We start from the raw sequence: 25,519 nt of genomic DNA, 5'->3' as shown, positions 1-25,519 counted from the left end.
TTTACAGAACAGCAGCACAAGAAGTTCAGAGGAGGGCAGTTCCTAATGCCCCACCCGAGACCCCCTGCAACAGAAAGGTCTAGGCCTGGGGCCCAGGACCCCAGTTTTAACAAGCCCCTGGGGGCTCTGATGGGGACTGACTCAGCAGTTGATTGGCTGTCAGCTTTTTGGGTGCTATTCTCATGTCTGCCAAAGGAGGGAGCCCTTTGCCACACTCTGCCCCTTTCCTGAAAGGGAGGCTTTTTTTTTTTTTAAGAGATGGTTCATCATCAGATCCTGTGACAGTTTTTGTTCTAGTAAATCACACATAACAACAAGTGTGCCGTTTTAAAGTGCGCAACTCAGAGGCATTGATTACCTGTCAGTGGTGTTCTACCATCAGCACCATCTACTTCCAAATAGATTTTTATTACTCCAAACAAAACTCTAGCTATGGAGTGTTAATTCCCCCTTGTTCCCCTCAATCCCTAAACTGTGTCGCCACAGATTTGCCTATTCCAGATAGCTCATCAGTGTGGGAGAATCACCTGATATGTATCTTTTTGTGCATGACAACCTCTTGAGGGTGCAGGCTGGTGTTGCAGAGAGGGTGGTTACTCTAAGCCTTGGTGCCGAAGCTAGGGCCCGGTTATCCCTCAACCTAACAGGCCAGATAATGGCTTGTCTTTGCTCTGCCATTTTGCTGGAGCAAAATCAGACACATTTTCGTTCCTTGGTGTAACCAGCAGGCCTCTGGGAGGGCCTGCCCTGCGGTAGCCGCCGCCATGGCCATCACGGCGTTCCTTTGGTGCTTCTCTGGAGAGTGGATGGTACCACAGACACATTCAGCTTCTAGGAATTCCAGTCAATGTGGGATCTGGCAACTCTTCCACTACAGTAATACGGCAAACATTCTGTAACACTTATTTTGCATATATCTGCATAATTAGATACTGTGCTCATTATACATTTCTATACACACACTACAGTGTAAATTACAGTCATGCATTCATGTACATTGTACTTCATGAATAATTGAAGGAGGCTCAAGGGTAATTTTCGCCTTAAGTGCTGACTTGAGAGCCACGCCCCTCCGTGGAGGGAGAGCTCCTGTTTACAAGCGCTGACTGGAGCCCACTCTGCCCCGTCCTTGAGGCCTAATCTTCCCCGCCCTGGTCTCAGGGGCTCAGGAGTTTTTGTCTGGGTTCTTGGCCCTGACACTGTTGCCCGTGGGCTTGGAAGTTCTTCAGAACCACTCCCCCTGTGTGGACTGCTGCTTCTGACCAGCCCGGCAGTGTGCTCCCTGGTGGTGCACTGGGGGCTCCCTGCCCGGCGACCCCCGCCCCTGCAAGGCCCTGCTGCTGCATGTGCCAGGCAGCCAGGGGGGTGGCTGCCCTGTCTCTGGTGGTGGCACCGCAGGGCGTCTTTTTTTTTTTTTTTAAGATTTATTTATTTATTTATACAAGCACTGGGTGCAGTCAGAAGCACGGGAGGGTGAGAGAATTCACCAGAGCCAGAGCGGGAGCAGAACAGGCAGACTGAAGAGATACACTGCTGAGGGGAGCAGCGGGCGGCAGGAGAGGTCTGCGTGCCGTGTGGGACCCTCACTGGTGGCTGGGATCGAACCGGTGCTGCAGAGGCTGTGGACAGCTTCACAGCCCAGTGCTCAACCGCTGCGCCACCAGGGAGGCCCCGCAGGGCGTCTTTGACAGTCCAGAGGAGGGTGTGTTTTCTTCTTTTCATTTTTTCTCCCCCGAGGAAAAGGGAGCCGTCCAGGTGGCACAGATCTTGCCCTACCTTTGGCCACCTGTTTGCAGTTTTTCTTCTCTCCTACCCCACGGGAGTTGTGGCCGCTTCTGTTTCTTCTTTCTCTCCCTTGAAAATGGTGATTAGTGAGACCCACGTGCCATTGGCTTTCCTTGGTATCCTTGTCGTGAGTGCATGTGTGTAAGCGTCTGTGTTTTTCCGTGTGACCATGTGTGGCTATGTGTGTGTTGCTGTGTGACTGTGTGACTGACTATGTGTGTGGTTGTCTGTGTGTGTTTCTTGTGACTGTGCGTGGCTGTGTGTGTGTTCCATGTGACCGTGTGTGACTGTCTGTGTGTGTGTTTCTCTGTGACTATACACCCTGCTCTTCTCTCAAGCTGGGTCTGCACCAGATGGTGTTCTGGGCACTGTGCTCTGCAGGCAACATGTTCAATGCCTTGTGAAAAGGTCCTCCTGCTTTAGCCACCTGTTATTTAGCTAACTCCTTCTCTCTTTCCATTTTCTATGTCAGCATTACACCCCTGCATCCTACTGCCAATGTTAGCGAGGCTCTGGGGTTCAGTTCTAAGGCATCGCCTCCCTTCTGAAAACTCCCTGAAGGATCCATGGGCCCAAGTCCCTTGCGGTGCTGGGTGGGGGCTAAGTGCCCACGTGTGGGAGTTTGACACTTGAGATCTGAAGTCCAGCTCCACTACGGAATGGGGGTTGTCTTGAGAAATGATTGAGCTAATGTTACTTCTCGCTATATCTGTCAAGAAACCAGGTCATATTCACATTCTTCCTGAGAAGATCACTCTGGCTGTAGATCCCTGTAGATCTAGGAGTAGGTCACTCTGAAGGGCAGGGTGGAGAGGCCCAGAGTTGTTCTCCAGTGGCAGTTCTGGGACTGTGGCAGCAGCCAGCGGGGAGCTGATCTTTCAGTAATTTCTATTTACCGTGATCTTCTTTAACATTTTTCAATAATATGTTCTGGTTTCCAGAATTTCTTTTGTTAAATTTGTCACCAGGAGTTGTATTCCTGTTGCTGCTGCTGTAAATGAGATTGCTTTTTAAACTCTTATTTTTGAACTGTTGGTTGCTACCATATAGTATATTGATCTTTCATCCTGGTCTATTGCAGAACTTGGTTATTAGTTCTGAGAGTTTCTTTGTGGGTTCTTTAAGACTTTCTATTATTGAGAAAAGTTCCCTTTTCCCAGGGCATGCATTTGTTTGTTCAGTCACTCACTCCCTTATTCATTCGTTCCTGGGTGCAGGCAGGGCTAGGCCCGCTAGTGCACTGTGAGCAGAGGTGTGAGCTGGAGCCCCTGGTCTTGGTCCTGATCTCAGGAGGCAAGCGTGTCGTCTTTCTCCATTGAGTTACACATTAGCTATGGGCTTTTATCCAGTGGAGGGAACTCCCTTCTATTTCTTTCTTTCTTTCTTTTTTTTTAAAGATTTATTTATTTATTTATACAAGAACCGGAGTATAGGCCAGATGTGTGGGAGGGCGAGAGAATTCACCAGAGCCAGAGCGGGGAACAGAACAGGCAGACTGACAAAATACACTGCTGAGGGGAGAAGTGGGCGAGACAGGAGAGGTCTGCGCGCCATGTGGGATTCTCGTCCGGCTGGCTGGGATTGAACCATGGCTGCAGAGGCTGCGGACAGCTTCATAGCGCTGTGCTCAACTGCCTGCGCCACCGGGGGAGGTCCTCCCTTCTATTTCTATTGTGTTAATGTTTTATCATGAAAGTATGATGGATTTTATTAAACATTTTTTGTGTTTCTATTGAGACAGTGATATAATTTTACCCTCTTTTCTATTCTGAGGGTAGATTATGATGTCGATAGATCTTCAGATGTTAAACCAACCCTGCATTCTGGAAATAAATCCTTCTTGACCATGGTAATAATCTTCTCTGTGTATTGCTGTCTGGTTTACTCCATGTAGAAACATACTGGTTTCTACTCTTGTCTCCTTTCTTTTTCTTCTTAAATAATAGAGTAGTCTGAGAAACCTTTTTAAAACATGTTAGATCTTTACTCAGCATCCTGTAGTGAATTCTTCAATTGGAGTGAAGCCAAAGCCCTTCTGGCATCAACCAGACCCCATATGCACATCATCCTGTCACTTCTCACCTGGCTTCTACTCCTCTCCTCTTGTCCTTTGGGCCCCAGCATCTCATCCAACATGCTCTTCCTTGTTCAGATCAAGCCAGTGGTCATCTTAGGTGCCCACACCTACCTCCTCCTGGTGTTCTACGGCAACTTCCTTCTGTTCTCCATGTTTTTGTTCAAATGTTGCCTTACCCATGAGGCCTACTCCCATCAGCCTTTTAAAACTTGTATCCTATCACGCTCGGCGAAATAAGCCAGAAAGAAAAAGAAAAATACCGGATGGTCTCACCCATAACAGGAATCTAGAAAGCCTAAAAAAGGGACCAGGAAAAAGAATAACTATAAGAAAGAAAAAATCAAAATCAACAAACAACTATGAACCAGAGACACACTATGGGGGGAGCAGGGAAAGGAGGGATTGGGGACAAAATAAGGGGGGTGCAATTGTATGGGGAATATAAAAATAAAATTAAAAATAAATAAATAAAACTTGCATCCTACCCTCATACATCTAATCTCTTTACTGTGTTCTATTTCTTTCATTTTTTTTAGCATTTATCACATTTTAGAATATTAATATATTTTAGAAATTACTGTCAATTAACTGTCTCCTTTACCCCAATTCTAACCCTTTGGAGTACAGAATCTTTATGATTTTATCCCAGCACGTAGTCGGTGGCTGATAAGTATTTCTGAATGAATGAATAACAGGTAAGTGCTTTTAAACCAGAGCCAGACTTCTGGAAACAATTCAGCAAATACTTGATGGTGCTGTATATTCAAATTCCATTAAATGGAGGGGGTAGAATAATGCAAAATGAAGTGCTTTCTGGAGCTTACAGACGGAAGAGGACACAGACATCGATCAAATGATCACATGATGAGTTAATCATTACATACTGAATTGTGCCATGTGGAAAGGGAAAAAATAAGAGTGAACCACACCTGAGGGAGGACTCAGGGGCACGGGAGTGGATGTGAGGATGAGCTGTGTGAGCTGCAGGGGAAGGCAGAAGGGAGGGCCCAGAGCACGGCAGGCTGTATGTCAGCACAGCCCAAAGACACGTGATGGGAACACGTGCAGGAGGGAGAGGGTGGCAGTGGTCAGACCTATTAAGGCATCCATCACCATGATTTGGGGTTTTATCCAAGAACAAGAGTAGGTGAAGTGGTAGCAATGTGAGGGTATCCTAATCAGAGGTTCTTCTTGAGACCATTTCTTTCATTACTGGGGAACGATTTGAAGGGATCCTGAAGTGGCTATGGATGGAGTCTTTCTGGGGGTACCGCAGTAGTTAGGTGAGAGATATTTGGGTGGTTTTAATTTATTCTCTTTCTTTATGCTTAACTGTAATTTCTAATATATTGAAAATGATTATGCAGTTCATATGATTTATTACACAGGAAATTAAAATGTAATATTCAACCAAGGACCAATAACTCTAGAAATTACATTTATCAGAGAAGTGCCAGCCCCCTTGTGCTTGGCTAGGGTGAAAACCACACAGATGAAAAGGAATGGACGACTAAAACTGCTCTTGTTGGGTGAGATCTACACTGTGAGGGCAATTGGGTGAGAAGGAGGCTTGCTCAGTCTCTGGAAAAATGGTAGTTCCATTTCCCAGGAAGACGAAGATGAGGGAGGATCACATGTAGGTTAGGGTAATATTGGGATCCTGGTACCTGAATGCTAAAGACTGCGAAGAGCTGCGAGCTTTCAGGGGCTCCCACCGGGTTTATGCTTTTGTTCTATCCCCTCCTCTTGAGTGGGGGTGCCAGCTGGGACATGTTTCTAACCAATCACGTATGGCAGAAATGCGAGCGTGCTTCTATGTGATTATGTTATATCCTACGATGCTTTGTCTTATTTACATCCTTGGTATAGATACTCCCCTTGTCGATGAGGTAAAGTCACGATTTTATAATCTACTATCAGATCTCCACCTGCGGTTTGAAAAGCTGTGTGCTTGCAATGTCTAGGGACTTTCCACATCAAAACTGATGCCCCTGGGTCTCCCCCTGCTCCTTCATATTTTCCCTGAGTCCTTCTCCTCGCTTCCACAGGGGTGTAGACCCCCAGCTCTGGGTGCGCTCTAGAATTCTCCATCTGTGTTTCCCGCCACATCCTCAGTGCTGAGTGTAGTTCCGTGTGCTTGTCCCTGTCACCTCCTGCTCTGCCTAATCAATGTCATCATCTCTGAACACCTCAGGCTCCCTCCTTAGTCCATTAAGGGGCTTTTTGTCCTCCCATTTGTTCTGGTTGAAGACTCCAGGTCACCACTGAGCCTTCCTTTGCCCTTGGTAACCTGCCTGCATCAAATCTCGTTAATTCCTTGCTCACAACCTTCCTCTCGCTTTTCCATCCTTGCCATCATACTCCCTTGATCGAAAGAAAAAACAAAAAATAAACAAATCAAGTGGTTTCTTATCTGTGGGACTGAATTGCAGTGTTCTAGAATGCGTGGTAGGGCCTGAAGCTGTCTGACCATCACGGTCCCAAGTGTTCCCCTGGCTGCACGACTCACGACTCAGCTGTGGTCCACAAAGAAGCAAATCTTTCCTTGTGACTCAGGAACCACCCTCACCTCTTGCACGAATCGCTCACTTCACATGTGTCCCCTGAGTAACATGGCTGTTGTGCTCTCAGGCACCAGCCATTTTCTAGAGGGCTGGGATCTGGCAGTCACCTTGAATCTTTGTCTCCACATCCAGGAATAACTGGGCTGTGTGGGCACTCGGCTATTCCCCAACGCTGACCTGCGTGCGGATTATCTGTTGGAATGGAGGTTGTGACTCAGCAGGTTGGGGGTGAGGCCCGAGATTCTGCATTTCCATTCGGCCCCAGGAGATGAGCAGCTGCCGGCGGGAGACACAGGCTTTGCGTCGCAAGGCTCTAAGCCTAGACTCCCTCTCTTCTTCCTCCTAACTGCTCGGCCTGCTGCCTGCCTGTCCTTCCTGGAACTATTAGCACATGGATCGTCACCTCATGCATGAGCGCCGCAAAACAAAGTGCCGTGGGGACGGAGGTGCAGGTTTGCCCTCGCAGACCTGTGGTGGGGGTTCGGCGGGCCCTTGGCGGGGAGTGTCATTCTGTCATGCCCAGTGGTTTCCTGCTTCTCCTGTAACCTCCTGTGATGAAATCAACCCGGCCACGCTGCCTTTCCCGCAGATCTGGTGTTCATTTTTCCCAGCCAGGGCCAGATCCTAAGCCGCGGCTCTTAGATTTCCCAGCCCGGCTGGATCCTAGCAGCACTGCTGAGGTGCTTCTTCTGTCGTGTTGCCAAGCTGTGCCACACCAAGGAGTGGGACTGCAGGAGCTGAAAGCTGATCAGAGGAGACCGGTTGGGAAGTGAAGGTGCCCACCAATGAAAACTAGTCTCACCTTCTTTATGGCTGCCTTGGGGTTTGCTGGTCTCCTGAACTGCGGGTTATCCCAGCAGTGTGTGTGTCTGGGGGCCTGGGGGTCTCAAGCCACTGCTTTTGCAGGAGCCCTTGGAGATCAAGGAAGCAATGCTGTCTCCAGTGCCTCGTTTCTGTTCTATTTTGGTGGTTGATGCTGCCACTGCTGGCCGCTGCCACTGTGAGCTCGTGCATCACAGGGGACGTGGCTCTCACCACCAGGCAGGGCAGGGCAGATTGCGGAAGACTAAGTGGGAAGTGAGATTCCTGGGCTTGGGGTCCCAGCTCTGCTCCCATCTCATAATATTGGAAGGTTGACCCTGTCTCTTTGTCCTGCTCCCCTAGTCCTCAGAGCGAGGCGGGACCAGGCCACTGTGTGACAGGTCTGAAGGGTGTCACTGGGGACCCCTTGATCGTGGATCCACTTAGATCTTTGATGTTACGATGGTGTGAGGGGACGTCCTCTGTGCAGCCGCAGAGCCACCCTGCTCTTTGCTTTCAGTGCAGCCTGCAGGAGGTTACGCGAGATGTTCAGCGTACTCTGTTGTACTATGGGATTTGTGTTTGCTGATTTCGCCTAACTGAGTGTTCTGAGCTCTTTGTGGTGGGCAGGGCTATGCTCGGGGGTTTGCTGCATGAGTTGGATAAAATGCATTTTTGATTTACGATATTTTCAACTTACAATGGATTTATCAGGACATAGCCCCATCATAAGTGGACGAAGATCTGTGGTTTTATTTATTTTAAAAGATTTTTATTTATGCAAGAACCGGGGTACAGGCCAGATGCGCAGGAGGGTGAGAGGATTCACCAGAGACAGAGTGGGGAGCAGAACAGGCAGACTGACTGAAAAACACTGCTGGAGGGAGCAGCGGGAGAGACAGGAGAGGTCTGCTGTGCCATGTGGGATTTCCGATCAAACCCACATTGCAGAGGCTGTGGACAGCTTCACAGTGCAGTGCTCCCCATCTTCAAAAAACAAGGAAACAAAACTCTGTCTCGCAGCATCTCAGCTCATGTCCTCAATGCCTTGACTTTTTCCTCTGTCCAGTGGGGGAGACTTCGGGTGAGCTTCCCGGGCTCTGGAACGATTGAAGGGTCATTAAGACATGGGCCAAAGGCATTTTTATTCTTAGAAGCCGCCTGTCATTGCAAAGGTTATGAAACTCCTCCATGGAAGAAAACAGTGAATTTGGGAAAAAAATCACGACATAACCATTTTCCACCCTAAGGAATCAGCCTCACTTGCCAGCTTGTGAAATGAAATTTTTTCAGGGTGTCTCCAGGGGGCTGAGTGCTTCAAGGAGTCTGTGCAGCCCCTCTGTGCTCACTCAGCCTCCGTGTGCCCTCCCCACCTGGCCCGGCATCCCGAGCCCCCATGTCTCCAGGTAGAAATTAAGAGACTGACAAGCACTCTGGTCTGGAGGAGCAACAGGAAAACCAGCAAGAGTGCAGGGAAGGAGGTGCAGGTGGGGGGGAGCCGGAAGGCTGACATCTCACCCTACCTGGGCTGGTTCCTGCACTGGTGCCTCTTGAATGGCCAGCAGCGAGGGGAAGGCCCACTATGTGCTCACAACGGGGCGGTGGTGGCAGCTTGGAGCCCCGCCCTGGGCCACGGAGGCCATGGAAAGGCCTGCATGCTGACGCCTCCACTTTTCTCTCTCCCCCAGGACTGCCACGGAAGCTCTGGCGGCATTGCTGAGACCCAGTAAGCACCTCTTTTCCTTCCCTTCTGAGCTGAGTGAAAGCTACGCTTCTGGGGGCTCCTTTTCAACCGGGAAGCAAGAGAACCCTCCTGTCTGTGGGGTGGGGGAGGATTTGGCCGGAGCCCAGGGCTTCAGAGTCCACTGGGTGCCAGGTGGGCGCAGGGAGACGACCCCTGCAGCGGAGCGTGGCCTTAGCAGACCTGGCGCCTCCAGCTCCTTCTGACAGGGCCCGCAGGACCTTAGGACAAGGGCTGCGGCAGCCGCCCCAGGCCCCAGTGGGATGTCCTGTGGGGAAGCCTAGACGCCAGAGTGGGGGCCGTGGGCTGCTGAGGCTTGGCGTCTGTGTCTGCCCTGGCTGCAGACGGGCGGGCGGGGTGCTGGGGGTCACTTTGGCAGTGCATGCGTTGATAGTTAATTTATATTAACAAGCTGGCTCTTTTATCTGCTACTTGAGAAATTGCAAAAAAGCACAGCTCTGAGGGTCTGAATAATTTGGGGATTGTTTCCTCCTGCCTCGTAGCCCTGGTCTAATTGCGTTGGGAGTCAGTTTCGTGTGTGTGGTGGACCAGGAGGCATCCTGTGCCGGGGAGCGAAGCAGCCTTGGCTTAATGGCTTTATTTTTCCCCTCCTTACCTCTTCATCTATTTTAATTTGGCACCTTGGAAGTCAGCTGCTGCAATTGTGATATTTGTTTCTCGATAGGGAGCCCGAGGCTGGTGGGTAATAGGTGAACTTTAATAAAACGTAAAAATAAATAAATAAAAATGAAAACACCCTTTTCCCCCAACCATCCATCTCTGTCGACTGAAGTACCAAGAAAGGGCCACATGATGCGCCTCCCCTGGGTGACGGAAGGCAAGGAGGGGAAGCTGGGTTCCTTTGGTTTGGTGGAACTTGGTGCAAGATACAAGTTCTTGGACTGTCGGATTGGAAAGGGGCTGAGGAGCCTGGGTGGCGTGCAGCTTTCTCCTCTACCCCAGCACCCTCAGCCTGCAGGTGAGGCCTTGACGTTCATGGGATACCTTTCTATCCTCACACACGTATGCACACATACCTGCACACACCTGCACACACCATATACCTGCACACACCATATACCTGCACACACCATGCAAGTGCACACACCTGCATATACCATACACCTGCACACACCACACACCTGCATATACCTGCAAACACCATACACCTGCATATACCATACACCTGTACACATATGCACATACCACACACCTGCACATACTACACACCTGCACACACCTGCTTGCACCATACACCTGCACACACACCACACATATGCACACACCACACAACTGTACACACCTGCATATATCATACACATGCACACACATGCATGTGCACATGCACATACCACACACCTAGAGACCTAGAGAATCTTAGAACAAGGAAGCCAGATAGGCTCTGTGACAAGGGCCAGCTCCCGGTGTGGGTAGGGCTCTGAGGTCACATCTGAGCTTTGCAGGAAAGGGGACTGTGTCTAAATGTCCAGGTGTGTCAAGGAGGAGGACAGAACAGTGACCCCTGCTGGGTCTGTCTGTAAGGTGTTGAGGTGGAGCCTGTTTGGGTGCGCGTGGTGCTACTCCCTTTAGGCTGGGGTGCAGTGGGGGAGGGATGAGTGTTGTGGCATTTTCTGGATGCTCTGGATTCTCTCCACACACTGTTAAGACCTGGTGACTTGGGGTCTCTGTCAATTTGGATCCCAGATAAGTGTCAGCTGAACCCAAGTGTAGGAAGCCGAGTTCTGTCTAGCATTCACACCTCACCGTCTGGCACTGATACCTGGGCACCTGTATGAAAACCTCTAGCTCCTGAGGCTACTCTCCATCCAGGGGGTGAGGGTTCTGGCCTGATGCTTGCTGTTGATGTGAAAGTTGGTTATGTTAGCAGACCTCTGACCTGCGCACCCCTTCACGAGAGCAAGCCGGAGGCCTGTTCCTTGGTCAGTGTCCTGGACCAAACCTGGGGCTAGAGCCCCACGGTCCCAAAGTCCTTCCAAGTCTTATGGTGCCTCAGGGGCGGGAGGAGCAGGACTTGGGGGGCTGAGAGGCGTGGCACCCCCTCCCGGCTGTAACAACATGGAATGGCCGGGGGTGGGGGAGTGCCAGTCCTCGCCTTCTAGTGCGGATGCTGAGAACCAGGCGGGGAGACAGGGGAACGAGCTCAGTCTCTCTTCTGCCTGGGCAGGGGAGGCAAAATAAGCTCGGCAGTCTTGGGCCTCTTTCCTAATTGTCTCAGCAGTTTAGGATCCCCAGAATGAAAACCCCATTGCTCCAGCAAGGGTCCTTTTGGGGTGCACATGGGCCAGGATGTTCTGATCCCTGTCCCGTGCCTTGCATCCTATGGGCCCCTCCTCTCAGCCCCCACATGTGTGAAGTCTGCTTCCATTTTGCAGAACTGGAAGTTTGGTCCCTTTGCTGTTTTATCCTATGCAAAAATATTGAGCTTTTTATTACCAAAACTTAATAAAGCTTTGATTAAGAAGCAGCGCTATTCCACTGCAGGCAGTTTTTCCCCTCTGATAAATCAAAACAATCTCTTGTCCTTTGTCTCTATCCCTCTGCTTTCTGCCCCCTCTCTGCTCTTCCCTCTCATCTCTCTCCAGCTCTGCCTCTGTCTCCTCCTCGTCTTTCCTGTCAGCCCCTGCTATCCTTGCTAACCTCCCTGCAGTTTTGAAAAATGGTGGCCCCGGGAACCTCCCTTGGCTGAGCAGGCAGCTGTCGGGTTAGGCCTGGTTGGTACCGGCTCTGGTGATGAATCTTCGAATAGCCTCGGTGTTCACCTTGCCACCCAGATTTAAAGGTCGTATTCTTGCAACATTGGAACACCTGAACCACCTTCTGGTCCAGACCCTAAATCTTTATAGGGACCCCATGAGTCTGCTTCAGCCAGCGCTCCCACTTACGATGTAGCATTTAGAGGAGTCTGGAGTTTGCAGAGGGTAGAGGCGGGGAGAGGGTCGGGGCCGGGCCATGAGCTGGTGAAGGGAGGGAGGGAGGTGCAGGAGAGCTAATGGGAGGCTTGGCAGGCGGACGAGACTGATCTTCCTCGTTAATGCTCCGGCTGGCTGGCTCGCAGGGACAACGTCAGCCTGTTGCTATGAGCGAGTGGGAAGGAGGGCCTTCTGATGCCCGGGGCCGTCCAGACACGCCCCCACCCCCCCACCCCCGCTCTCAGCGGTCGCTGCTGTGCCTGGCCAGTGGCCATGGGGTGGCCAGAGGACCTGTGATCAGGAGTGGCTATCATGCAAAATGTCAAAGAAGGGGCCCTATTGGAAATGTAGCAAGCGGAGGCACTTGCAGGAAGTCCAGGAGCCTCCCAATGGCAGTCTCCGTCTTACGCTGCTGGCCTTGTGACTGGAGCTGTCTTCTGACCCTGCAGCAGGGGCAGCCTTCATGGGGTGCACACATAGAGCCGAGTCCCCACGGGCCTGGAATCTGCCCGCCTGGCTTTGGGGCTGGACAGGATGCAGCTCCAGGATTCTGAGTTCCCCCTTTAGCCTCCAGATGAGGGCCAGGGGTCAGATTGTTAGAGCTGAAAAAGACCTTTGAGGTCGCTGGAAGCAATGGGTTTAAACTTGTTTTTTAAGCAGAGCATTTGGAGCCCTGTCCATCTGTGTCCCACTGAGAGTCCCCCCAGAGTGGCATCTGAGACACAGTCCCAAAAATACAGCGCTCCTGAGACTCCAGAAGACTACTGGTCACCTTCTTTTTCTTCTTTTTTAAAGATTTATTTATTTATTTATATAAGCACTGGGTACAGTCAGAAGTGCGGGAGGGTGAGCGGATTCACCAGAGCCAGAGCGGGGAACAGAACAGGCAGACTGACGAAGTACACTGCTGAGGGGAGCAGCGGGTGGCAGGAGAGGTCTGCACGCCATGTGGGACCCTCGCTGGCGGCCGGGGATCGAACCAGCACTGCAGAGGCTGCAGGCAGCTTCGCAGCCCAGCGCTCAACCGCTGCGCCACAGGGGAGGCCCTTCTTTTTTTTTTAATTGAAATGTATTTTACATAAAACCTGCTGTGACTTGTATATCTTCCTGTGCTGGTCACTGTCACTGGGCAATTCTTTTAAGTGGCTGGAAAATTTAAGGCCTCTTCTCTTTGCAAGTCTGAAGATTATAGTATAATGTGATTGTCTGTAGCCCGGAAAACTAGTGACTGTAGCTACTCCCATCTCCTGGTTAAACATGGGGAAACTGAGGATCAGAGGAAAGTGACCCCCCACATCTCTGAGGCCTTGAAAGTATGAGTCCACTTAACTGCTGCATCTTTAGTCGCCGCACATACATCTCTGTCGGGGCCGGGGGGAATGGGTCCCTCCCAATACCACCCAGCCCCACCTCTGCCCAGAATTAGCTTCCCGTTAAACTGTCACACTTTTAAGAACTAACCAGAGCATAATCAGTGGTTCCTGTATTTTTGCATGTGTGGGCCTCTTTGCGTGTGTATGTGTGTATTTTTCCAGATGTAACTCCCAGGGGGCTGGGACCCCACCCACCTTCCACACCTGGCATTGAGCTGTTGACTCGTTCATGTTGACCGAGGAAGGATTCCAACTTCCCCATTTAGCCTCATACGTTTTCTTTCAATATGCCTTAGTGAAAAGACCAAGCCCATTCCTTTCTCGGAAAGCATCAAATTGTGTGTTTATAGACCCGAAGTCTCTTCTTCCGCCATAACTCCTGGAGAAACCTGCAGTGTATTTCTGTGCAGAGCCAAAAATCTGCTTCCAACACTCTGGATAGGTCTACTGGGGCGGGCTTTTTGTGAAGCTACATCCGTCATGCTTGGGTTGAAATGACAACACAAATATCTACCTTTTATTGGTATGTCAGCCACTGTATATGAATTTAGCCTCCCAAAGAGGTATCGTAATCCCCATTTTACAGGTGTAGGAACTGAGTTCAGAATGCCTGAGTGATGCAAGCAGCTTTGCTTTCTGGCTGCTGGGTTTCCCACCAGCTTCCAGGTCCTGGGAGCCGGCCTTGTGAGCACTGAGAAGAGATTAACCAGGACAGATTTATGTAGCCCAAAGAAGATGAGGCCAGAGGCTGGGAGGAAGCTGCGTAAATACTTTCTAAGCATCGGGAGGATTTGGGGGCAGGAGCAACTGTCATTTAGTTCAGGGAAGAGCCTGACATTATCCACTGCATCTAAGTCTCCGAATGAGACTCGAGAGGGGCCCGCATGACCCAAGTGGGCTCAGAGTCTCCCGTGTGGGGCTGAGTTTCAGGCAAGGCGCGTGAGTGATGGGGCGAGGGGGAGGAGGGACAGGGACGGAAGGATTACACACTCCTATTATGTCATGCTACCTTCAACTTGGCACAGTGCTTTCATTTTCTTGGCTCAGAATTCCATCCTCTCTGCCAAATATTTTTATCTTTTGCACAAGCACATACAATATTTTTAGAAGTGTGAGATAAAAGGTTACTACCTGTCCCCTCTCTCCCCATTTGCCCCCCGCCCTCGTACCCCCCGCTTTGTCAGACCCCTTGTGTGTTGAGAACAGAGGATTGGGCCACAGAGAGCATATGTAGTTCCTCTGCCCGCCATGTGGTGGTGCTGTTCTTTTAGTTATCTGGCCTGCACTAGTCCAATATTTATTTTCGGTGAGTAATTTGTTTATCAGAAGGTTATTTTAATCTAATTTTGGCCATATTTGCCATTCTACACTATCTGTGCTTCTCAGCGTTGGCAGCTTGCACGTCTTGAAGGAAATTAGCTGAAGATGGTCTCGGAGGCATTTGCTTAGCCATTATTTAAGGGAGCCGGGAGGAGGCAGGGTGAGGGAAGAGGGGTTGGAAAAGCCGCAGGAATTTGTTGCAGTCCCAGTGATGTTGGCGTGATTGAGCGAGAGGCACAGAGGGAGGGCAGGACGCATCCTGAGCCGTGTTTTAGAGGGCTGCCTCTGGAAAATCAGCAGCCAATCTAGCAGTTACCTTGCCCCGGCTTCCTCCTCCAACACCCCATGCCTTGCTTGCCTTCGCTGCCAAGGGCAGAAGATGGCACTTTAGGAAGATGCCTGCCTGCCTTCTGGGAAGGCTCCACACGCATCCCTCTTCCCATTCGATAATATATTTCAAGAACTGTTTATTCGAGCCCTCAAGGAAGTAGGGAGGGGAAGAGAATCACTGATTAGAGTAACCATTGATGAATAATTATCAGGATTATTAGTTACAGAGCCTGGTACTTGCCAAGCATTTGCATCCCCAGTACATGAAGGGGGTCATTAGCGGTTAATGATTTGCCCAAAGTCCCGCAAAAGTGGAGGTCTAGAATTTGAATTCAGTTGGGACTATCTTCAAACTCAAAAAAAATCTTTGTATTGCAAAGATAATTCCCACCTTTCCATGGACTGTGTGACCTTAAGTGAGTTCGTCATTGTACTTGACCTTAGGTTGCTTTTCCAAAAATGGGAGGGCGCCACAAGATGAGCAGCTTGAAATTTCTTTGGTAGAATAACTTTTTTTTTTTTTTAAAGATTTATTTATTTATTTATACAAGCACTGGGTACAGTCAGAAGCATGGGAGGGTGAGAGAATTAATCAGAACCAGAGCAGGGAACAGAACAGGAAGACTGACGAAATACACTGCTGAGGGAAGCAGCGGGCGGCAGGGGAGGTCTGTCGCGCCATGTGGGACCCTCGCTGGTGGCTGGGGATAGAACTGGCGCTGCAGAGGCTGTGGGCAGCTTCGCAGACCAGTGCTCAACTGCTGCGCCACCAGGGGAGGCCCTAGAATAACTTTTTTTTTTTTTTAAATGAAATCTTATATGGTAATAACACATCTAAAGCAGATGACATGGGCAGGGATGTGAGAGACCCCCGATGAGGAACAGCCACAGCCAGGTCTTTCCTTACCACCTCCCTTTCTCTGGCCCTCAGCAGACACAGAGATACTTCCATGGATGGTTCTTAGGGATCAAGGACTCAAGCTTCACTGGTATGTTCACTGTAGCACCTTTCACAACAGCCATGTTATGGAAACAAGCTAAGTGCCTAATAACAGATGAGTGGATTAGGAAGAAGTGTTACACGCACACAATGGAATACTACTCAGCTATGAAAAAGATGGAATCTTGTCACTTGCAACAATATGGATAGAGCTGGAGAGGGTGCATGCTAAATGAAACGTCCTAAGGAAAAGACAAATGTGGGATGATTTCACTCATATGTGGAATATTAAAAAAAAAAAAAAAGGAACAGACACAAACAAAGTAAAGAAACCTTTGAAATCTGACTGCAGAGCTGGGGCTACCAGAAGAGGGGGTGCACAGTGGACTGTGGTAGAGCCTCTTCTGGGCTTTGGTGGCAGGTGTGGGAAGGTCACATTTATTTGAAAAGGTGTGAACCTGTCTCCCTAAGATGTACACAGTGGTGAAAATCAGCATTCCTCCATTAAATATAATTTAAAAATAAATAAATAACTAAAAAAATTTGTTGACAAAAAAAGTCATTCTAATGCTTCTGTTATGACCATTTTCTTTAGGCCTCTTCTTCCAAATGGCAATAATAATTTTAGAGTTTAATAATAAAAAAGAAGATATTAAGTTTGAAAACCTCTGAAATACATGTTCCCATAGGACACCTTCAGAGCCAGCCTGCAGGTGAGGTGAAATTTTGATTTGAAGATGGACAGGCGCGTCTCTCAGGCACTTGAAGCGTGCTGGCTTCGCCCACACGCTGGGGAAGGTGGACTCAGCAGATTCAGTTCACATTCTGGAACGCCCCCAAGTAACTCTTGACTGTCCTGGGCCTGAGAGGCCTGATGAGTGCAGGAAACTGCGTCTAACTCAAGGAGGATTCTCAGCTTCCATGAACCTCTCACGCTTGGTCATGTGGGTGGGACGGCCAGGGCTTGGGCGGCACCACTCGGGGCCAGCAGAGCTGAGAGATGGTGTTCAGCTTCCCCTGCTTGACTCACAGCTGCCAGCTCTATAAGACATGGTGTAGGGAGACGGCAGTGGATACTGGTCCCTCCACCAGGCTGCCCTACTGCTGGCTCTCCTCGGAGACCCGCCCTGCCTCTGGGACTTTCCAGCTGTCAGGCCGTCGCTTGCCTGGAGGCTGGTATCCAGAGTGGGCCTGACAGCCCTGTGGACGGGTGCGAAGAGCCTCACGGGCCTGGAGGGAGGTGCTGTGCTTGCTCAGCGCTCCTGTCCTTTGCTCGGTCAGACAGCGGCCGGTGCTGGCTCTTGAGAGACTCTGGCTTCAAGTTGTGGCCACGCTGGGCGCGTTTGGACAGGCTTGCACTGTGGAGGGAAGATGACCTCGTCAGGGCAGTCAGGACCAGCAAACAAGCTGACGTGCGCAGCGTGGTGCTCGGTGCTAGGTCTCGGCAAATCTCTGTGGGAGCCACTCGTGTTTTGTTACCACGGCCCGTTAGAGCATCCTGGGGCTTAGGGTGGGTCCTTCCAGGCCACAAAGCCTGTTCGAAGCGCGTCCACCTCCCAGCATCTCTGGGTGTGTGCAAAGGCACCTATTTTCAGCGTGTGTGTCTCCCTCCCACAAGCATTTTCTAGAAAGGAGTAAGTGAGTGCACGAACCCAGCGCATTCGGCCCCCTGCAGTACCCCCTTCTGCCCTATTTTGTTTTCATTCCAGGGAGTCGGGGGAAGGTCCAGGATTGCTGAGCCTAGTTGCCTTTAGATTTGAGAGCGTGATGGTGCAGCACAATGAATGGCTGGCTCTGGACTGACGAAGATGAAGTATCACAGAGATGCAAAGAGAGACAAAAAGATAAACAGCTGGTGGCTGGGAGGGGGCACCGCGGCTCCCTCTCCTCTCCAGGATTGACTGCGCCATTATTTGTTCATGTCAAGATGGGAGTCGGTGTTCCCCGCTGATACCGCGGGTTACAAAGCACCTTCCCGGAGAGCATCTCATTTAATCTCTGCCGCCGCCGAGACAGGCGGACAGCTCGCTGCTCCACAGCCGGGACCTCTGCGTGGGGCATCTTGCTCAGGGCACACTCAGCAGGGTCTGGGGATGCTTTAGGTTGCCAGGCTGCGGGTGGGGGCGTGCGGCGTCTGGAGCGTGGAGGTCAGGAACCTGCCAAAAGTCCTGCATCGTCCAGGCAGCCCCCTCCCTCCAAGAAGCAGGGTCCGGCTGAAGCTGTCAGTGGAGGGCGGTTGAGAGCTGGCCTGCAGAGAAGACACCAAGGCGCAGAGGGCTGGGCTGATGGGGTGTGTGTGCCGCGTGCGTGGCAAATTGCACCTGAAAAATATCCCTTCATTTCACAACCAGAGGGTCTGTGATTTTTTTTTTTTATAAAGAAGTGACATGGTTTGTGTTAATTGTGAGATGACATCCTTTGCAGAGCCATTGCACGAACAGATGATGGCAAAGGCCCCTGTTGACTCAGCCTTCTCCTCAGCCGCACCCCTAGTCCTGGACACACGGCCTGGCCACCCCTGCCCATCCCACACAGTGAGACCCAGGCCCCTCCTGGCATCCTCAGGGATCCCAGACTTTCTCTGGAGCCATCCTGTTTTTCTGGGGGGGCAGGGCGGGAGGTTTTCTGCAGGGACTTTGGGGAGGGGAGCTGGTTTCCAGCTCAGCAGTCACTTCACCCCGGCAAGAGTCTGGACTCCAAGTGAAACTGTCTGTGAAAAAAAAACTTGTGGGAAATTTGGGGTTCAGGCCACCATGATCACGCCTAAGGGGGATGAAGACACCCGACATCGCCCCTACTTTTTATTTTACTATTAACTTGTTGGTGTTTACCTGTCTGTATAACTTGGGTTTAAGTCTTTGCACCTCCACGGTGGGCACGTGCTGCAGTGGACTCAGGGACTGGCCCTCTGTGATGATGGGGTCACAGTTTGACTCCTCCCTCTGTGTGTGTGTGTGTGTGTTGGGGGGGGGTGAGGTATCTGGCCTGATCCCCTTCACTTCTTTCCCCTGATTTTTCCCTCTAGACTTTTGTGATTTACACTCACCAAGTTTGGGTGTCACTTGCCGGGCCCTCAACATATCTAGAATTTGTTTACCCCAGATCTCTGCCTCCTGATCCGGTCCTGTCCACAAGGTCTCAGATATATGTCCTCTCCCCAAAGGGTCCCTCTGGGGCCCCCAGCCAAAGGTGGTCGCTGGCCTGGCACTATAGCGCTGATGTTCAGTTTTGCTGAAGCCCTTGTCACTGTGTGAATGCCTTAGTGACTGTTCCTTGTGTGGGTGCCTATTTGCTCTCTGGAGCTCCCCAGCTTTGCCACAGGAGCGCAAGGCCCTTAATATTGGGACTTTTCTGTCTTATTTCTTGCTGTGTCCCTGTGCCTGGCACATACTGGCCCATGGCAGTTGCTTAGTTAATGTCTTTGAATGAAGTAATGGCCGTGCCTGGCTGCTGCACGTGTGAACACGTTGTGGGGAACAAGTTACCTCATGCCCCAGCAGGACAGCACAGTGTCTCCGCTTATTGCAGTTGTGGTCACTTACTGCTGGGGACCAACTCACTGTGGAGGGTCGAGGGATTTGTAGGGGGGCCCGGTTACTGTCTCCCTGCTGGCTTGTCTTCCCTAGCCTGTGGGGGTGATGCCAAGGGCTCCAGGATTCTTGTTCAAGCTGTCCGAACCGACGATAATCTTACCTGGCCTGGGATGGTTGCAGAGCAGCGCTCCCCTCAACACTTTGGGGTGTTTCCTGGCATTAGCTCATTTGTCCTTTTGGAAACCTTCCTCAAAATATGATTCTGGTGATCTTTATCTGGGAGCACAGAACCAGCATTACCAGCTGTGGGGTGACGACATGGGAGGTCATTTGGAGGCAGCTGGGGGTTCCGTTCTAACCCATAAATCCTAGACACACCATTTACAAACTCTGTGGAATCAAGTTGTTTCCCTTCTCACAGCTTCTGCATCTTCATTTGTAAAATGAGGAGAATAATGCTTATCCCAAAGCATTTCCATGAGATAATGAGGTGGTCGTGCCAGATGATTAGTCCAGTGCTGAGGACATGGGAAACATCCTGTAAATAAATGCACCGTAATTGTAAGTGGCATTAGGTTGGCAAAGTAGGCAGCTCGTGGTTTCTGTAACGTGGTTTTAGAGGTCTTGGTAACGTCTTTTTTTGTCCAGAAACAGTGGGTTGTCGGAAAAGTCATGACATATTTTTTCTGTTTTCAAGCAAAAATCGTCAGGACTTTTCCAACAACCCAATGTCTTCTGAGTCCCCCTGAAAGGACCACCTCGCCATCCTGCCCACAGGTGAGACTCATGGTCCTTGTGAGCTTTAGGAGGGTTCTTGACGGGGGTGCTGTAGGTGGGACATATGGGGGTGAGTGCAGAGCGGAGCTTTTGGTGGGGTCCGCCTTTGAGCTCAGCCAGTGTTTGGGCTGTGATTGTCAGGTTGGGGAAGAGGGCAGTAAAAATGGTAGAACATAAGAGGGTAAAATGGAGGGGAACACAACTCAGAGTTCATGGATTTGCCAAAGAAACCGGCAAGAAAAGATCTTCAGCTAGAGAGTTGGAGTGGAGGTGTGTGTCTGGGGGAGCACCAAGAGCACCTTTAAGATGCGGTGGGGCTTGGGAGTGAGGGGTTCACATGAAATGCCCTAAGAACCTCTGTCCGTCCATCCCATCCCTGCCCTCCAGCCAGTTCACGATATGCCAATCTTCTTAGGGAATTAAAAAAGGAAATGAAGCAATGGGTACATTTGCCCCCAAGATCTTCAGAGCAAGCCATTATGTACAGACCCAAGTGAATAGCATTGGTCTGTTTAGAAGAGGGTTGGGGTCCTGGAGCCCTGTCCAGACCACACACCCTGAGCTCCCCCTAAACGTAATTGAAACCCCGCACCTCCATGCTGTTTGCCTGCCTCTGGGAAGCAGCATCTTTCTCTCAGATCGCTGGTGCCAGGACCCCTCATTTTATTCTCTGCCTCTTCCCACATTTGCTTTTCCTCAGCCTGATGAATCTCCTCTTGTTGGGTGTTGGATGTGTATTGACTTTTGCAAAACTCCTCAAGCCATCCTCGGAGAAAGATTGGCTGATGCGCGTGTGTGGGTGGGTTGGGGGGGGAGCTATTTTAGATGTTAGTAAACATGACAGCTTGTTGAGGATTAACAGGAAATCAGGAATAAAATCATTGGGATTTGGTAAGGGATTTTGCTCTCGGACAATTAAAGATTTTTCCCCCCATCAAAAAACCCCTTTCTCCCCACAAAGAGTTAGTGGCTGAAGGTTATTACGATAACACACGCTTAAAATAGATAAAAGACAGAAGTTCCTAACCTCCCACTGCCCGCGGGGCCTCTCTGGGCTGTTTCTGCCATCCTGGCATCTTTTTACTGGCGATACTTTCCTTTAATATGTCCTACTTAATCCTCCATTTCCTCTTAAACACCAGATATTGGGTAAGCTGCAACCTCATTTAGAAAGTGAAGAAATCTAGTGCTTTCTGGTCAGCACCAGCCAAGGAGAGAAGTATTTTTGATGCAAGAGAATAATTCATTAAAGGAGGTAATGAAGGTGATTTAGACCTTCCACAAACATAGCGCTGGGGCAGGTGAAACTTAAAACCCTCTTGGCTCAGGGTCATCGGTGAATGAAATGTTGTAAGAAGCAAAAAAAAAAAAAAAAAAAAAAGAAAAAGAAAACAAACCCACCTGCAAGAACGGGGCCTGAGTCCCAACCTCAACCTTCCAGTTCGCTCGTCCCAAATGAAAATATCCCAAGTCCGCTGAGATCCGTGAAAGAAGGTAGAGTGGATCGCTCACTCTGTCTCCCACGCATGTTACTGTCATTTTTTTCTGAACTCTCTGGGAGTAAGTTATAGACATTGACATATCCTTATTGCCAATTTCCTAAAAACAAGGATCCTCTCTTACATAACCACAGTTGATCAAAATCTAAAAATACATGTGGATCCAATACTATTGGTTAATCTGCAGGCTTTATTCAATTTTTACCAATTACTGATGCCTTTTGGAGCACAAAAAATAAAGCCAATGAAAGCACCATTTTCCGAGCCAGGATTTAAGTTATAATTGTATATCGTGCTTACGCGTCAGATGTGGTGACTCTCCATTAGTTTAGTTCTTCAGGTTTTTTTTTGCCCCTCGTGCCCTGGACATTTCTGAAGAGCATAGATCACTGCTTTGTAGTGTGTTCCTCCTCCTGGGCTTGCTGCTTTTCCTCGGGGTTGAACTCAGGTTGTGCATTTCTGGCAGGAAGACTCGTGTGTCTTCCTCAGGTCTGCTGATGTTGCCTTTGGCTCCGCCATTAAGCTGACTGCCGCTTTCCCCACTGGCAAGTTACTACTGTTCTTCCCTTTGTGATCAAGAAGAATCCCACGGGGGCGACCCGGGCACTCGGGGCAGCCCTGGGGGCCTGCGGTTGACCTACCTTTTCCCGCTGGTTTCAGAGTCGAACAGGCGCCGGGCGGTGAACAGGGGCTACGTGGCCCACCTTCTGCGGCTGCACCAGGACTGGCACAGCCACGACTTGGCCAGCGCCCACCTGCCCATCCGCCGGGCACTGCTGCTCTGCCTGCGGCATGTGGTCTCCCTCCGGTCGGGCAGGGAGGCCTTCCAGGTGGCCCACGGCATGGAGCTTCTCTTCCGGACCACACAGGTAAGCGGCACGGGCGCCTGTGCAGTGAGGGCATCCGGATGGCCCCAGCAGTCCTGGACAGCACTGGGGAAATCTCGCTGTGCTTTTTGCTTATTGTGGGCAGACGTTATGGATTCAAATCCTCATTCATCTTTGCTCTCCTGCCTGACTGAATTATGGACCCAGCCCTGTCTATATTGTATCCAGCCCCAGCCCTCACACCTTCAGACGTGAGCATTTGGAGAAGGCCAGCAAATCCCCAGGGCCTTAGGTTGCGTTTCTTTTGAAAAGATGCAGATAATAAGATACGGGCAGTGTGGGGACTAACCCTGTTCGTGTAGGATGCCCTGTGCTTGGAAGGACGCTTGGCTGACCTGAGTGCCTTGGGGGTGTGAGTAGGTTGGAGATGCTTGGTGGAATCCTGTGGTAACTGTCACAGACAAGACTCCGGATCTAGTGGGACAAACCTTCAAGCAAAAGACAGACATTTAGGGAATCAGAGACTTCCCCGAGAAAGACAGAAAGATGTTCTGTTGTTCCGTGAAATCAACCAATGAGGGGGCAGCCCTGTAGGGCTTCCTGGAGCTGAGGGCCAGGTCTTCTCTGAGCAAGTGGCCCTTGAGCTGAGAACTGAGTGAATGAGCTGGGTCCGGGGGAAGAGGGATCGGGGGTGTGGGGAGAGCATTCCTGGCAAAGGGGACGGACCTGCAGGGGCTGTTACTTATCTGCACCCCAGTGGCCTAGGGTTTTCTGAATTTTAACCCAGATAACAGTTTCACTGTTTCAATTTCACTTGATTAACGTTAATTTAAAGTCCATCTCGTCAGGCTCTGTAACCCATCGATGACGTGAATCTCTGTCATCCGCTCGCCGGCCTCCTGCTGTGGTCCTCTGAGTGGGCCTTTGCACCCCCGCTCCCCATCAGACTCGTGGCTTCTCTCTGAATATCCTCTGATTTGTCTCTGCCTGAGTGCATCTGAGATAATGAAGCAGTCAGCAAAAGTGCTGGTTTCCTACCAAGGTATCTGTAGCCTTCTCCCGTTTAAAAAAAAAAAAAAAATAGCCTTTTTTTCACACCTCTAAACAACAACATATTACGGTGCTGTAAACCAATATCTAATTTTCTGTCTGCTCTCACTTCTGGTTTTGTGCCATCATTATAGTTTTCAAAGCTTCTCAGTCATGAAATAGCTGCATTTTATATTCTGTTTCTCTGGATGAAGCGGTGCTCTGAATTTCCCCAAGCCTCCCCATTTCTAAGCGCGTGTCCTGCTGCTGGCCTCTCCCAGGCCTCCACTCTGGCACCTGTGTCTCAGCCAGTCCCTCTGCCCCCTGCATTCTCGGTGCTTTCTCAGCTCAGGGTTTTACAAAACACTTGAAGGGGCAGGAAAGGAAGAAGATGGTGACTCCAGAGATGAATGTCTATGGTCGCCAGAGGCTGCCAAAGGCAGCGCGGTAGAGAGGACTGGGCTAGTGGCAGGGTCACAGGGGAGGCTCCCCTGCAGGTCAGCGAGGGCTGCTGTTCGGTGCATCATGTCCAGCACAAGCTCCCAGGCCGCACTTGCTGCTGGGAAGGGAAAAGGGATGTCAATGGAGGCAGAACCTGTACTTGGGGGGCCAGGTGTCGCTGCCCGAGCAGCCCCCCAGCATCCGGGGGGTGCTTCATGCACAGATGCCAGGAATGCTGTGCGGGGCTGGGCTGCCCGCCGCCCCCCTCCTTGCTAGCCAGAGAGGGATCCTGAGTCTCAGGATGGCCAACTTGGGAAATTTGGATCTAGGGATGCACTTCAGGGGCTGTTTCCAAATGATGATGATGGTGGTGATGAAGAGGATGATAATTAAATTGGCTAGGCCACGCAGCGCTTCCTAGACCTTAACAAACAAGGAATTTGCATCTTGTTTCTATCAGATTTTAATAAAAATAAGTAAATAAATTGTAACTGGGTTAAAAGACACAAAGTTTACTACCTGCGTTGTTTTGGGGTCACTCAGGGGTGTTAGGTGCAGTCACTCTGTTTTGCACTGAATCCTCCATGTCATGGATCGGCTCTTGGAAACTTTCTCTGGGCAAAATGTAAGAACAGCGAAATGAGAATATGCTGTAAGGATGTGACGAAGGCATCTCCTGGCATTGCATCATTTTGTTCGCCAGCACCTGGATTTTTTTCCTTGTCGCCATCACGATGAAACCGCAGTGGACGCAACGGCGTTGTTTGGGGAACTGCCGTGTAACCAGGCCCTGAGCTCCTTTCATCCTGCACAATGAACGCTCCGCACCTGTCACACTGGTTCACGACACCCGGATGGCTACTGTGTCGACAGCAGGATGTCGGAGGGCGAGTGAGAGGTCAGGGCAGTCGTTGGGCTGTGGCAGTTGGGCACCTCACTTTCCTGCCCCAGTCCTGGCTCTCAAGGCACCAGCCAGTCAGCACAGGAGGTACTGAGGAGTGAGTGAATGCTTGCAGGCATTTTTATTACCTTGGGGCCACGGACCGTCTTTAGATGCATAGATGTGTCCCCCACAGTGGAGCAGACCCCCTTATAGCATCATCCCTAGTGCCTTGGTTTCTGCAGCTCGTGATGCCCCCCTCCCCCAGATCCAGGTCCTGGGGTGGCCCAGCCTGTCGGGACACTTGAACTTGCCTCCAACCTCCCACTTGCTTTTCACGGGTCGCAGAACACACGGCCTGCAGCACGTTACCAGCCAGAACACCAGCTCTGCTGTAGGCAGGCCCGGCCGCGCAGATGCTGGCGCCTCTGGCCGAGCTCCCCGGCTTGGCCTTGGCTCTGATTCCCCTGAGGTTGTCCCTGAGAATGTTCCACGTGCCCAGCAGCCTGCCTCCCCTTTTCTCCTCTGTCTCTCTCTCTCCTATACGAATACTTTTCACTAGGCACTTGAGCCTGGTTGGCCTGTCCCCGGGGTGAAACAGCCTCAATGAATTTGCTTGCACAGAAGCTGTTTCCTGCTGTTTCAGGACATCTGCTTGGTGCCATTCGAGCA

The 25,519-nt window shown here is 50.6% G+C and overlaps 1 protein-coding gene across 1 annotated transcript in view; it reads left to right on the top strand.

The window, feature by feature from the left end:
• Window positions 1-25,519, top strand: part of AGBL1 (AGBL carboxypeptidase 1) — a 602,442-nt gene that overhangs the window by 41,774 nt on the left and 535,149 nt on the right. The window contains exons 6-7 of the mRNA XM_054695456.1: window positions 8,916-8,953; window positions 22,331-22,539. Coding sequence (XP_054551431.1) covers window positions 8,916-8,953; window positions 22,331-22,539 — 247 coding nt within the window. The remainder of the gene's footprint in view (window positions 1-8,915; window positions 8,954-22,330; window positions 22,540-25,519) is intronic.

Source organism: Talpa occidentalis, unplaced genomic scaffold, assembly GCF_014898055.3.
Source record: "Talpa occidentalis isolate TD23 unplaced genomic scaffold, MPIMG_talOcc4v2.1 talOcc4.14, whole genome shotgun sequence".
In the NCBI taxonomy this organism is placed as follows: Eukaryota; Metazoa; Chordata; class Mammalia; order Eulipotyphla; family Talpidae; genus Talpa; species Talpa occidentalis.
This window is presented reverse-complemented; position numbering and strand designations above follow the sequence as displayed.